The sequence below is a fragment of the Bombus fervidus genome, chromosome 8, assembly GCF_041682495.2.
Source record: "Bombus fervidus isolate BK054 chromosome 8, iyBomFerv1, whole genome shotgun sequence".
Lineage (NCBI taxonomy): Eukaryota > Metazoa > Arthropoda > Insecta > Hymenoptera > Apidae > Bombus > Bombus fervidus.
This window is the reverse complement of record NC_091524.1, coordinates 1,964,881-1,978,303: the sequence shown is the minus strand read 5'-3', so window position 1 is coordinate 1,978,303 and position 13,423 is coordinate 1,964,881. Positions and strand designations below refer to the sequence as shown.

At 40.4% G+C, this 13,423-nt stretch overlaps 1 protein-coding gene across 7 annotated transcripts in view; it reads left to right on the top strand.

Moving 5' to 3' along the window:
• Positions 1 to 13,271, top strand: part of Fak (protein tyrosine kinase 2 Fak) — a 37,221-nt gene extending 23,950 nt beyond the window's left edge. For 4 of the 7 annotated variants that reach the window (XM_072008429.1, XM_072008427.1, XM_072008428.1 and 1 more), the window contains 22 exons: positions 4,540 to 4,682; positions 4,867 to 5,042; positions 5,120 to 5,251; positions 5,333 to 5,482; positions 5,559 to 5,747; positions 5,829 to 5,909; positions 5,989 to 6,211; positions 6,581 to 6,616; positions 6,732 to 6,863; positions 6,967 to 7,149; positions 7,226 to 7,442; positions 7,516 to 7,706; positions 7,786 to 7,990; positions 8,095 to 8,174; positions 8,263 to 10,085; positions 10,625 to 10,765; positions 10,848 to 10,997; positions 11,071 to 11,170; positions 11,241 to 11,472; positions 11,559 to 11,850; positions 11,936 to 12,281; positions 12,362 to 13,271. In XM_072008429.1, the coding sequence (XP_071864530.1) occupies positions 4,550 to 4,682; positions 4,867 to 5,042; positions 5,120 to 5,251; positions 5,333 to 5,482; positions 5,559 to 5,747; positions 5,829 to 5,909; positions 5,989 to 6,211; positions 6,581 to 6,616; positions 6,732 to 6,863; positions 6,967 to 7,149; positions 7,226 to 7,442; positions 7,516 to 7,706; positions 7,786 to 7,990; positions 8,095 to 8,174; positions 8,263 to 10,085; positions 10,625 to 10,765; positions 10,848 to 10,997; positions 11,071 to 11,170; positions 11,241 to 11,472; positions 11,559 to 11,850; positions 11,936 to 12,259 (5,190 nt within the window). In that variant the 5' untranslated portion in view covers positions 4,540 to 4,549 and the 3' untranslated portion in view covers positions 12,260 to 12,281; positions 12,362 to 13,271. Of the gene's footprint in view, positions 1 to 119; positions 1,153 to 4,539; positions 4,683 to 4,866; positions 5,043 to 5,119; positions 5,252 to 5,332; positions 5,483 to 5,558; positions 5,748 to 5,828; positions 5,910 to 5,988; positions 6,212 to 6,580; positions 6,617 to 6,731; positions 6,864 to 6,966; positions 7,150 to 7,225; positions 7,443 to 7,515; positions 7,707 to 7,785; positions 7,991 to 8,094; positions 8,175 to 8,262; positions 10,086 to 10,624; positions 10,766 to 10,847; positions 10,998 to 11,070; positions 11,171 to 11,240; positions 11,473 to 11,558; positions 11,851 to 11,935; positions 12,282 to 12,361 lie in introns of those variants that run through there. The other 3 variants (XM_072008424.1, XM_072008430.1, XM_072008425.1) reach the window with 3 other exon arrangements.
• Positions 13,272 to 13,423: the final 152 nt, after the last annotated feature.

The window sequence follows — 13,423 nt, the reverse complement described above, 5'->3', positions numbered from 1 at the left end:
GAGCCAGTGAAACACGGACATAGAAGAGAAAGAACGGCTCAATAGGAAAAGAGAGGAGAAGAGAGAGAACGGCAGGTTGTCCGTTCGACTCGTCGATCAGTTTCTATCCGACGTCGAGATAGCGCGTACGCGATTCGTGGCAAAGAAACGCGAACGTATCGAGGGTGTGTCGAGCTGGCAGGGTGAATCGCGTCTCCGGTGTTTCGAGGCGCGAGGAAAAAACAAGGACGAGTCGAGTTTCATTTCCGTGGTAAAAATTCTCCACGTTCTATTTTCGTATTGAAAATCGTATGCAACTCGGCACACCCGTGTTCCCCATCGGAGCAGGAAAACTCGCGAAAATGATCGGAGACTCGGGACGTTGAACCAGTCAACGCAAAATTAAAATCGTACGCGATGCCTGTTCCTCGTCTTTCCCCTTATACCATGGCTATATTTCGAGACACGGCGACCGCGCAGCCTGTCCCAGCCAGATGTAATTCAATTTCGTAAAACGAGACCCATGCGATCGTTCCGACACAGTTCCCTCGCGTCTCGATTCGCTAGCATCGATCACGAGGATCGAATGGATACCGTACGAATCAAACGATCCACGCGCTTAAGAATCGAGTTACCACCGTACGAGCAAAAGTAGATGGCCAACGGATGACAAAAGACTATGACGAGACAACCGGATCGAGCGGAGTTCGCTAAGATATCGATAAAGCGATCTACGATTCGATCGAAGAATTTTCAACGGCGACTACGCAAGTGCTTGCTATTCGATGACGCATCCAGTCAACTGATTGTCAGTCGACGAACATTCCGCGGTATTGCCTCGGCGGATAAGTAGATATTCCTAGATTCGTTCGATGAGTTGTACGTGATTTCGTACGAGATCGTCGAACACTCCGGAAGGATAATGCTGGAGCTGGTGGAACGCAAGGCCAACGGAATCTCGTGGCCGAGCTGCCGCGGCCAAAACTTGGAATCATTGGGCAAAGATCCTAAGGGAATTTTTTTTCTCCGGCGAGACAGAGCATGTCCTCGGGAGAAACGATGGAGAAGAGAGAACGGGGGTTTGCTATGCTCCCTGGGGCAATTGAGATGCAACAACTCCTACACACCTGACACCGTTGGCACGTGGAAATTTCACAGGGTGTCTCGTCCGAGGTAAACCTCAGAAAACGTGAAAGGAGGGAGACTGAGGAAATAGAAACGTCTGCAGGAAGAAGCAGAGGAGGAGAATTTGCATCATCGAGAGTCTTACTTGTTCCATCCTCGCTGTTCTTACGCAATTAAGATTCCTTCGTGCAAACAGAGATCCCGTAAATCGTTCGACTTCCGCGAAACAAGCCAGCGACGATTTATTACTCGCGCTTGTATTTTTCCGCGAGTATGTTTCGCGGCTTGTAACGAGCGATAGAGGCACGCAAGCCTCGTTACGGCTGTGACGATGCAAAAGCGCAATAGAGAAAGTAATAGTGAAAGGTAAAGTGCGTGGGCGATAGTCGCAGGTGCGTGGTGGTCCTGCTCGTGCCGAGTCGAGCCGCTCCGTCGTCGGGTCAGGGACGCACTTCTTGTATCCTCTCTCTTTCTCTCTTTTCCTTGCTCTTTTCTCCCTCTTTTTATACCACCGAGACTACCCTCCGCGACGAGAAACTCTCTTAATGCCGCTGTCGTCGCGTGCTCCCGATTTCTCGCTGTGATACGTCGCCCTAGAAACAGAAAAGTCTTTCGAACGATAGCAGCCGTATAATCGGTACGATCTCGTTCACCGATCTCGCTGAATTATCGGTCGTAGCAGCTCATCTTCGATACTAACGAAAAAAGAAAGTAACGCGCCGTTATTTTTCTCCATGCGAATCAAATTTCGAATCTCATCAGCTATTTCGTCTGCTTGATATTCAGCGACAAACAAGTAATAAGTTGAGCTCGGTGTTTGCGCTTTGTAATTAGCGGGCCGGAAGCTATTTAATATTATCCGCGCAATTGAATTAATTCGGCCGATTTAGCGAGCTGCGAAAACGCCGAGCAATGAATATTCATCGTGGGGACAGAAAACTGGCCGCCAACCTTTTCGGTCGTCCCTCGTCCTTCCATCTTATATCTCGACTTTCTATAGAAAGATTCCTCTGGCCGATACCACGGCGGCATTTAACAATTACGCTGGTTGCGCAACTCTTCGTTCGTCGTTACGTTGCTCCAAAGTGCCACGTGAATTAAAAGGCCGATCGTCTGTACCGGCTTACTCGTGTCGATAATCGTTCGCGGATCATGGACTTGAGTTTATACGAGGTACATAACCGCGCCGTGAATCGGTGTAACGTTGCGCGAATAATTAATTCGTACTTTGCTGGCCGACAAACGGTTGTTCCATCCGCTGTGCGCTGTTAACGAAGCATTCGCCGTATTTTGCCGTATTTTATACCTTTCGGTAGAGTTTACCGTTACGTTTGGATCATATAATTTATGACAATTTAAACGAGCGACGAGTGTACTTCTCGCGTAGAAAAACAATTATTAAATGCTTCCAGCCCATAGGTAAGTTATCCCATTTTTTAGAGTAAGCTCACGTTCCTGGGTAGAACGACCTGGTTCTGATTCGATGCGATCCTTTCCACGATCCAGTACACCAGACGAATAGCTGGTGGTTCTCGGCGTAAATGCTTCGTCCCTGACCGACGGCATTCCTTAGGCGGACGACGCTCGTAATATACATTTGCATTAATAGCAGCGATGCAAACACGAGGCTCGGCTGGAACTGTTCGACGACGCTTTCGTGCGTCAGCTTTTTCATGAATTTAGCGTGAGACCTGTCGTTTTACACACGCGTGAAAAGTTGCGTCACCGATGTTGCGAGTTCTTCGAGGAACGCGAAAAGTCAATACAAAGATGGAACTTGTTTCAATGATTGCGCGTAGAGGTGGCTGAAGAACGTGTCCGGAAGCTGCAAATACTTTCAACCGAGCGTAGTAAAGTACCTACGGACGTGCGATCCTCTTACCATTGCATTCGCAAAGATTCTTCCACCTTCCAGCACGTAGTTTTCAACTACTCGTCAAATGGCCTCGTAAGTCGGTGACGGAACGATAATCACGTGAAATCATTTTAATAACACGTCGGAACGAACGTCTATCTCCGATCACCGATTCTCGTGAAATCTCACAAATCTCAGCGGGAATTCGAAGTTCTTTCAGAACATGTTCACCGTGAGCAAGCGCGTTAAGCTGCTCGGTCCGTTTGAAAAGAGTCGCCGGAATTCCGGTTTCAGAACCGAGATCGGAAACTTCTGTGAATGCCTGCTCTCTCCCACGGATGCACGCGTTCCGAGCAGCCTGAATTCGTAACTATGTAAGTGCAACGCGCAGACAAATGTGTCAGAAGGCCGCGTCCATAAGGGGTAGGTATGAAACGCGGACGGTTGAATGGGGATGCGGTTGCGTACAAACACGTGCAGCCCCATTTCTCAAAAGCCTTCCAACATCGTTCACGCTACGCGAATTTTTTATCGTAACCGACGCTCAGCTAAATCTAGCCGCGCTATCGTCTTTGACCCCGTACAGGAAGAGGGTTAACTCTGCAACTCTTTTGTATGGAAAACATTTCAGAAAAGTCCCTCGTCCTTCTGTTACCGAGTCTCGATTCAGAAGGTTCCTTCCCATGTATTTTAGAAAATATCCTCTTTCGTCCGCAGGAATGTAGTACGCTGTTTCATTGGAATATCTATTCGCGATAGCCAGCAAACAGCAAATCGGTCTTCAGTCAAATCGGAGACGAGCGGTCGAGATATTTTATTGGGCTATCTCGTATGACGTCATCGATGCAATCTTCTGGAAAAATATCGGTATTCGTCAACCATAGATACGTAAAAGTTATCGTGAAAATTTTAATCCGCGTGATAAGGCGTCAAAATGTCTGGTCGTCTTCGTTAATAGTCATTGCCTGGTGAAATACGTCTTCGTCAGAGTGCAAATGTAGTAGATAGAATGGTGACTAGTGATTGTATCGCGTGTATCGCGTTGTTCTTTTGTAACATTGAAAAATACCGAACAAACGCGCGAGGAACGGCTGAGAACAATCGCCTGATGAACAATCATGATTACTCGATCATTCGCATGCGAAATCTTTGTCCGTAAGCATCCAGAAACATACATACCACGGTGTAACGTTATCATGAACTCTTGATTAAAGCAGGGATTTTAATAATGAGAAAAAACAGGAAAGAAGATTGTGGTAATTTAAAAACGTGTCGTAATTGAACGTGTCAACAGGGAGTTACCGTGTACGATGTCTAGAATACAAGTTTCTTTGCTTGTCACGAAATATCCACGTTTCGTCGACAACGAAATTCGCTTCGAAGAAGAGTTTCAGAAAAGATTCTTCCCTCTATGGTCCGATGAATAATTAATCTACTCGATGCAAAGCTTGCGCGTTAGTTACCTAGTGCGAGTTGAGGTTTTATGAGATAATGCATAATTGACGCGGTCGTTCCCGCGTTGTCGACTAAGCCGACTTCTTTACCAACCCCTTTCTATTCTTCTTTTTTTTTTCATACAGCCATGAGGGGATGAGCACTGGCGTAGGAGATGGAGCTGGAGGCGGCGGTGGCGTGCAGGGAAGCGGCGGCGGAAGAAACACGCCGCCCCATGGATCGCCCACCCCCATGGACAAGGCGACTCTAAAGGTCCATCTGCCTAACGGTAAGTTTCTACCTCAGTCTTGAACAAGGTCCTACTCAAATTAATTAGGAGAATGCTTCGATGAAACTGACTAAATATCGAGAAAAAAAGGAAGCGTTGTTTTACCGTAAAAAGGATTCGAGATTGCTTTGAGTGGTAAACCAACGTGTCTTTTTGTTCGTAGTAAAAGTCGTCTGATTTTCAGGTGGTTTCAACGTTGTTAAGTTCGGTGATGCGATCGATGTGAGGGGCATCATCTCTTTAGTAACTAGTCGATTATCAGTTGGAACTAGACACTATAGAAACCTTTACGCCATGAGACTGCATCACCCTGGATCGGGGGAGAGTTACTGGTTGCATCAAGACACAACTATGTATCAGGTATTTTGACATTTTCCGTTCCGAAACAAGTTTTCTTATTAGAAACAGTGGGATTAAGACTCGTTTGTTATTACCAGGTTCAAGAGAAGTACGAGAAAAAACATCCTCACTGCGAATGGAGGTACGAACTGAGGGTACGATACTTGCCACAGAACCTGAATGATCTATATGAAAAGGATAAAGTGACTTTCTACTATTACTACGATCAGGTATCTTCAAGAATCAACCGAACTGTACCAACTCCATCGATTTTATAATAGTTGAACAGGATTTAATTGCTTCTCCCGTAGGTTCGAAACGATTATCTCTGCGCAAACCACGCAGCTCTTGATCAGGATGTGGCGGTACAACTATGTTGTCTTGAGATTCGCTACTTCTTCAAAGACATGCCACAGGTCGCGCTCGACAAGAAGAGCAATCTCGAGTACCTAGAGAGAGAGGTAAGCGCATTGTTCCTACGAAAGTTGATTGGTTTGTTTGAGAGTTTACTGTAAAAGCGTCATGTTTGGTTCGCAGGTCGGTCTACACAAGTTCTTACCGCGGTCCGTGTTGAATGGAATGAAACCAAAGGCACTACGCAAGTTAATACAGCAGCATTTCAAAAAAGTTGCAGCATTGTCTGAGCTGGAATGCATGTTCAAATTCTTCGATCTCTTGCGCGCACATTACAGATTCGATCAGGAAAGATTTATATGCGCTTTGGGGGTGAGTTTGTCGAATTGCCGTAGCTCTGTCTACTTATAGTTATCATAGTCTAAAACTCTCTTGTATCATTCTGCACTGCAGTCCAGCTGGTCTATACCCGTAGAACTAGTCATTGGACCAGATTTAGGCATATCTTACATGGCTCACAGAGGAGGAACGGTGGTAAATATCTGATTAACACACTAGCTGACTTTATAAAAAATGTTACAATGTTTTGTTGGTAATATTAAATCTTTCATAGCCAACGAGAATGGCAGAGTTCTCTCAAATACAATCTATTCAAACACTGGTATCGGACTGTAAAGAACATGCAAAAGCGTGTATTAAATTAAGAGTAGCTGGAGCAGCAGAAACGCTTAGTATAACTTGCTCGAGTCTAGATCAAGCAGAAAGTCTTGCGGATTTAATCGATGGGTACTGTAGGCTAATTACTGGAAGCAATACCTCGTTATGGAACAGAAAAGGTATGGTAATATTTGACTAAAAAATTTTTTAAGCAGCCGTAAAAACTGGCATGCTCAAAAAAAATTGTTATCATTTGCCATTGAGATTTTTATTCTGTATTTCTTTATCTTAATATTAATCCTCTTAGCGTGTTGACATCTTAAAACTAACAATCTCGATGTTGAGGCAATGAACATTTCCTTTAATTTTTATCGGCATTTGTGAGTGTTCGAAGAACTATAGAAACTTATTTTATTTATAAACGTCACAGAACGTTTAGTTTCATTGTATTTTTATAATGAAATCATATATTATACCCTAAATATCTCGCACGAATCCTTTTTACGTTACATAAGAGATACTAAGTTATAATCGTTTACACTTCCAAGCTGCATCGTGGAAAAACTATCCCTGTCCATGCAAAGGTTTGTAGTTTTGAATGATCCCGTGCTGTAGTTTACTGTCTCGTTTAGAGTACTTGCATGAGAACCACGATTGATTTATTCACATTTATTGATTATATTCTTGACTTTAAAATAGATGCTCATCCACCAAAGTATAGACAAGAGGGATCCAATAGTCCGGAAAAAAACGTAAGCAAAACGGGAACAATTTTATCAGAGGACTACGCAGAAATCGTGGACGAAGAAGGAGACTATTCAACGCCAGCTAGTGAGTATAATTTAAAAAAAAAAAAACAAGTTTATGATACTACGTACCTTTTACATCCAAAGGAATATTAAACTTTGATTGTTAATAATTTTAATAATTTTAGCTAGAGATTATGAGATAGTCAGGAATCAAGTGGAACTAGGTGAAATCATTGGAGAGGGCCAGTTTGGCAATGTACATAAAGGTTCTTATAAAGGACGGGACAATCAAGTAATTCCTGTAGCGGTTAAAACCTGTAAAGTCGATGCAGATCTTGCAACTTCGGAAAAATTTCTCGAAGAAGCCTGTAAAAAAATTTCTTCTTAATTTATCAACAGAGTAGAAGCTGCGGCTGTGTGATTAATACTTGTATAAAATTTCAGATATAATGCAACAATTCGAACATCCTCATATCATAAGACTAATAGGAGTATGTTCCGAAGCACCGATTTGGTTGGTGATGGAATTGGCCAAATTAGGGGAGATGCGAGCTTATCTACAATCGAACAAACACCGTTTGGACCTCGCTACTCTTCTACTTTACACCTTTCAATTGAGCACTGCCTTATCGTATCTTGAGAGCAAGAAATTTGTACACAGGTAATTATAGAAAAAAAATTATGATTTAAGAACAATTTTGTTTATCACTGTAAATATTTATTAATTTTTATAGAGATATTGCTGCAAGAAATGTACTAGTCTCTGCACACAATTCTGTAAAATTAGCAGACTTTGGTCTTAGTAGATGGGTGGAAGATCAAAGTTATTATACAGCGAGTAGATGTAAGTTACCTATTAAATGGATGGCACCGGAGAGTATTAATTTTCGAAGATTTACAACGTCGTCTGACGTTTGGATGTTTGGTAGGTGTTTTAAGATAAAAACTGATGTTCTTTTCCATACTTGATAGTAATGTAAAATATTTTCTTTTTGCTCCTTCAGGTGTATGCATGTGGGAAATTTTAATGTTAGGTGTAAAACCGTTCCAAGGTGTAAAGAATAACGAAGTGATTCGTAAATTAGAAAACGGAGAAAGACTTGCGTTACCGAATCATTGTCCTCCGCGATTATATTCATTGATGTCTCAGTGCTGGAGTTATGAACCCAGTAAACGTCCGACATTTAAAGAAATCAGAGAAACGTTACAGTACGTACATTTACTTAATAAATTTAATTTAATTTAATCTTGGTTACCTTTGCTTGATTTCGTTGTCGATAGTTTGTGTTAAATTAAAAATTACGATATTGTAGTGAAATTTTATTGGAAGAAAAACATCAGCAACAAGAAACGATGAGACGAGAGAACAGAAGAGTGCAAGCTATGTCTTGGGGTACGTAAAAAAAAATAAAGAATAAATTATATTCGATACAGTCGAGATACTTTAGTGGGCACGGAGCAGATAATTTTTCGTCATTTAGGTGCAGACGATGTACCACCACCTAAACCTTCGAGGCAACCGCAAAACACGACGGATCAATCTCAGCTAACCGCTGCAGCGCCAGTTTCGACATATATCGTGGCGCAAAGCCCCGAGGTTCTTGCACAACTTCTCAAGGATAATCAAACTAGGGGGGTATGTCCCTCCGTCTACACAACACCCGCTTCGCCTTTTAATACCTTAGCCGTACAATTTCAAGACGAAGAGCAAGTCTTAACTACCGCCTTAGTTTCAGATCTACCCTTTTTCGATTCAGCCACCTCAGAACCTTCTGCCTCTCACGATACTCATTCAGGAGATTCCACTTTGTCCGACACTAATTTAGATTCCCTTGATTCCTCGGATACTCCTCTCATGTCGAGCCTTAATATTTCAGACGCGACACAAGCTCAGTCCCCCGCTGCCAATAGAAAGCAGCAGAAGGTTAAAGAGATGCAAAATTTGTACGCGGTTAGTTCAAAAGTCGTTGGTAGCATTACTGGAGATTTGTATTCTCCCGTGCAAAAATTCACAACATCCAGTGCTATTCCTGCTACAACTAGCGTAGCCACTTGTGGCGAAATATACGGGCCTGTCGCTAATTTCACGCAAAGTTCTGCCATCGTTGGTAATCTTAGTCAGAGCCCCAGCGTAAGTGGTAATTTTGGTGAAAATCCTGGTAACTTTGGGCCTAGTAGTTTAAACAGTATCATAGGATTGAACAATCAAAATCACTCGTCAAATTTTGGCCAATTTTCTGCTAATAACACGAATCAAACGTTCGGTGTTGCTCAACCGGTAAGCCAAAATTCTAGTTGCATACAAAATCCTGTCACTGCCGTCGCGTATCCTCGTGTATCGATCGTTAGTTCGACCAGTGCTGCTGTTCCTGGGTCAAATACGGAATGTTTGTACGGACCGGTACTGAAATTTCGAGCGCAAAATATTCAGAATCAAAATGTCTCTGATTTGAAACCCGTAAACGTACCGATTGGATCTGCCATACCAAACCCGAGAAGCAATTTAGCACACACTTCGGCTCCAGGACAAAATCTACAAGCACAGCCGATGCACGCCCAGAATTATCAGCATCAGCAAATCTATTCGAACATTAGCCATCCAGGAACGCAACCAATGTACATGTCACAGTCGCAGAACGTGCAAAACATCCAAAAACAAAATCCCATTCATCAACCCGTTTCTTATATCCCGACACAACATACGATTCAGCAAAATCAAGCGACAGGTGCTAACCCAATTTACACGGCACAAACGGCTTCAGTTACGGTGGTGCAAGCTCAGAAGATTCAGGGCCCCGTATACCTACAACAAATTCAAGCTGGGATTGCGAGTCACGTACCGAGCGCTCAAACAATGAACATGAATCAGCAATTGTCTTTTGAAATAGCACAAAGTCATCCCGTTCAAATGCATTTCGCCACATCAGGTGTCTCAGTTCAACCCACTAGCCAGCAACACATGCATCCAAGCACATCTAACATTGTAATGGGGCAACAATCGACTTCTGTTATCGCCACGCAGCATGCTCCGACACAATGCAACGTATCAAATCTGTCAGTAACCATGGCGAACGCAACACAGTATTTACCACAACCAGTGATGCAGGCGGGAATCATAAGATCAAGCACTCCTCAGATAGCAACTGGTGTTGCAAAAATTACTACATTCGTAAACCAAAAACAAGACGAACAACTGACAAGCTCGACAGATGGTACACTCTCTGGATCACTGATATCTTCCGCTGTTAGTGATAGCACAATGTCATCGAGCAGCTCGATGACAGAGGAGGCACAGCAAGATCAGGTTTGGCAAAGCCTCCTAGGAATGACAATCGCATCCTCTATCTGCAACAGCATATTGTTTTTATTTATGATTCGAAATTCTTGCAGCACCATACTTCTGTTGCAAATCAAATGTATATACAATACATACATACATACATACATTCATACATACATACATACATACATATATACATATATATTATATTGCTTCTGGTATAATGCAGATGCGCTCACATGCTCGTTTAAATTCACACAATGGCCCTTTTCTTTCGTTTATACACAACTAAACGATATTTTTTGTTTATAACCGAAATGAATTTTATTTTGCAGTTTTGGTAGGCTAATCTTTTTGCATGAAGAATGGAGATAATATTGTCACTATAACAATCTGAGCTGCATGAAATGAGTATGATTGCACTACTATTGTACTGAAATTGGTTTTGCATCGAGAATTATGCATCTCTTTAATTTTACTATGTACATATGTTTATGAAACTGTGTATTATCTTAACGATTGGGAGCGAATTGATGAAAATAATTGATGAAATTTTCTTTCAGAGAACCATACAATCACAGTTCGATAACATTACAGAAAATTTCAACAGTGGAATTGACGATGAACAAAAATTATTAGAACAACGACTTTTGGAACAACAACGCCAGTCGGAAGAAGATAGTCGTTGGTTGGCAAGGGAAGAGGTGCGATTTAATACTTGCATTTTTCATATTTATGATGTATTATTTAGTTGCTCATTCTACTATTGTTTATTTCCATATTTAGAAACGTCTGTCCATTGCGACAAGTGGAGACGAAAGCGCGAGTCCACCAATTCCCCGTTCAGTTACGCAATCACCAAATCATGAACAACATAGCGCTAATACCGGTTCTATAGGTTCCGATAAAAGTACCGAAAAAGTAATTGTGGTGAAGGTAATTTTTTTAATGCTTAAATAATTTTTAAATGTAAAGAAAGTTGTAAAGAAAGAGAATGCCTATTTTGTAGAAAATGGAACCAACACCAACTGCTGATCTAGATAGAACGAACGATAAAGTATATGATTGTACCACCAGTGTAGTTCGTGCTGTGATGTCTTTATCTCAAGGTATGAATTATTATGTAAGATACCGAAGTATCTATGACGTTTTAAATAATATTTTAACTCACAAACTTAGGTGTCCAACAAAGCAAAGCTGACCAATATTTGGAATTAGTACGTAAAGTGGGTATCGAATTGAGGGCCTTACTTTCATCTGTAGATGTTCTGATGGACATATTACCTACATCTGCTCATCGAGAAGTAGAAATGGCGCATAAAGTTCTTAGTAAGGATATGGCAGAACTTGTAACTGCTATGAAGCAAGCTCAGAAATACAGTGCTACTACTTTGGATGCAGAATATCGAAAGTAAATGTTTCGATTAATACCTATTGGTATATCTCCATGCATAACAGATGAACGAAAATATTAAGAAATATTTAATGTAATTTCAGAGGAATGCTATCAGCAGCACATATTTTAGCAATGGACGCAAAAAATCTTTTAGATGTAATCGATTCGATACGCATTCGATATCCATACGTAGAAGGCCAAATTTGCCAAAAGCAAAATCATATTAGTACTTCACAAGAATCAATGCCAGAAAGTCGTATTCGTTCCAGTCAATCTGGAGAACATTTCTTAAGGAGAAGTCAATCGAGTGAACGTCAAGGTACAACATTTAGACAGAGTCAAAGCGGTGATCTTCTACATAGAATGGGGCAATCCGTTGATCGTTCGTTGCAGGTAAACTGTACTTTAAACTTAATTTTATATGACGATTAAATAACGTCAGTAGAACAATGTTCTAAAAATACAATTTTGCATTTAGGGTAGCCAAACTGATGTTAGCTGTAGTTCTAGTTTAGAAAGAAGGCATCATATCGTCACTAACAGTCTCGAACGTAATTCAACAACAAGGAAACAAATGACCACAAATAGCTTAGAAAGAAAAAGACCATCGTTATCTTGTAATATCAGCCCTATGAATAATTCGGTTAATCTGCCACCAATGGTACCAGTTACCTGTAATTTAGTCCAAACAGTCGGACCTGTCATTCATCCAAGTCAAACAGTTACAACAGGTATTAATCAACAATCAGTGTTTGCACCTAATAATAAAACGACAAATGAAAGTGCAACAACTGATAGCTAACAACGAGGTGCCTTCTATTAAGGTAAATTCAAATTATTCATTACATTCATATGAAATTTTTTGTACTCGTTACTTTACTGCATTTATGTTTGTTAATTTCAGGAAAACTTCGAGGGAATAATTATATGTACATAGACTACATCGTACAAGTTACCCATTTACGTCTCACGCATAATTCAGCAGCAAGAGATTTAGTATTTATGCTTTTTATAGCTCTTTTTAACATTTAACAAACTTTGTCTAAACGTACTTATAGATAGGACAGTATTCGTTAGATGTAGTCATAGAATTATTACTAAAAGACGTAAGTCACAGCTATAAAGAAATCACTCCAAAGCTTTAGAATTATTGTTAATTTGTTATTATATGACAACCACGTATATAGGGTGACGCAAAAGGCACCCTCGAATTTAAAGTTAAAGCGTTATAAGTGTACGTAATTTTTATCGATACAAAACCAATATTTACATGATGAGTTATTTAAATTTTGTTACATATATTTTAACATTATTGAAAATTAACTATAATAGGCTTGCTATTACAATATCACGATGTATACGATCCATCACTTTAGAGATTGTCTCATTGCATCACCCTGTAAGTAGTTGAATAATTCTAGATATATTTATAAATATATATTTAAATGAATAGTTCGAAGTATTCTGCAAAAATCGAATTTCTCATAGGATACAATTTTACGAAGTTGTTTTTATGAATTTATAATTTAATAGTCTATTTCCTGCTAGGAGGAGTGATTATAATTGTAAAAAATGGGACTGAATGTTATTTCTATTAGGTAATTATTTAGCAATTCATACCAATTTGTGAAATTTATATAAAATGTTTTATAAAAAATGAATCATTCTTCAGCGGCAAGTCAGTTCCTATAAAATATTTATAAAAATTTCATCTTTGCATAAGAATAGTATTGATAACTCGTCAACACAGTGCGCTTGTAAGAACACACACAGTGCATTTATGACTCTATTAAATATTCCATAAATATGAAGTATTCCATTTTTATACATTTATTACCTTTTATGTTCCTGGGAAAGTTTAGTTTCATATTGAATTAATATTATTATCCATCATGATTGACTGATTTTTATATTATTCATTATTTTACAACAACCATAATTTTTTAATACTAATGTGCCAAGGTGT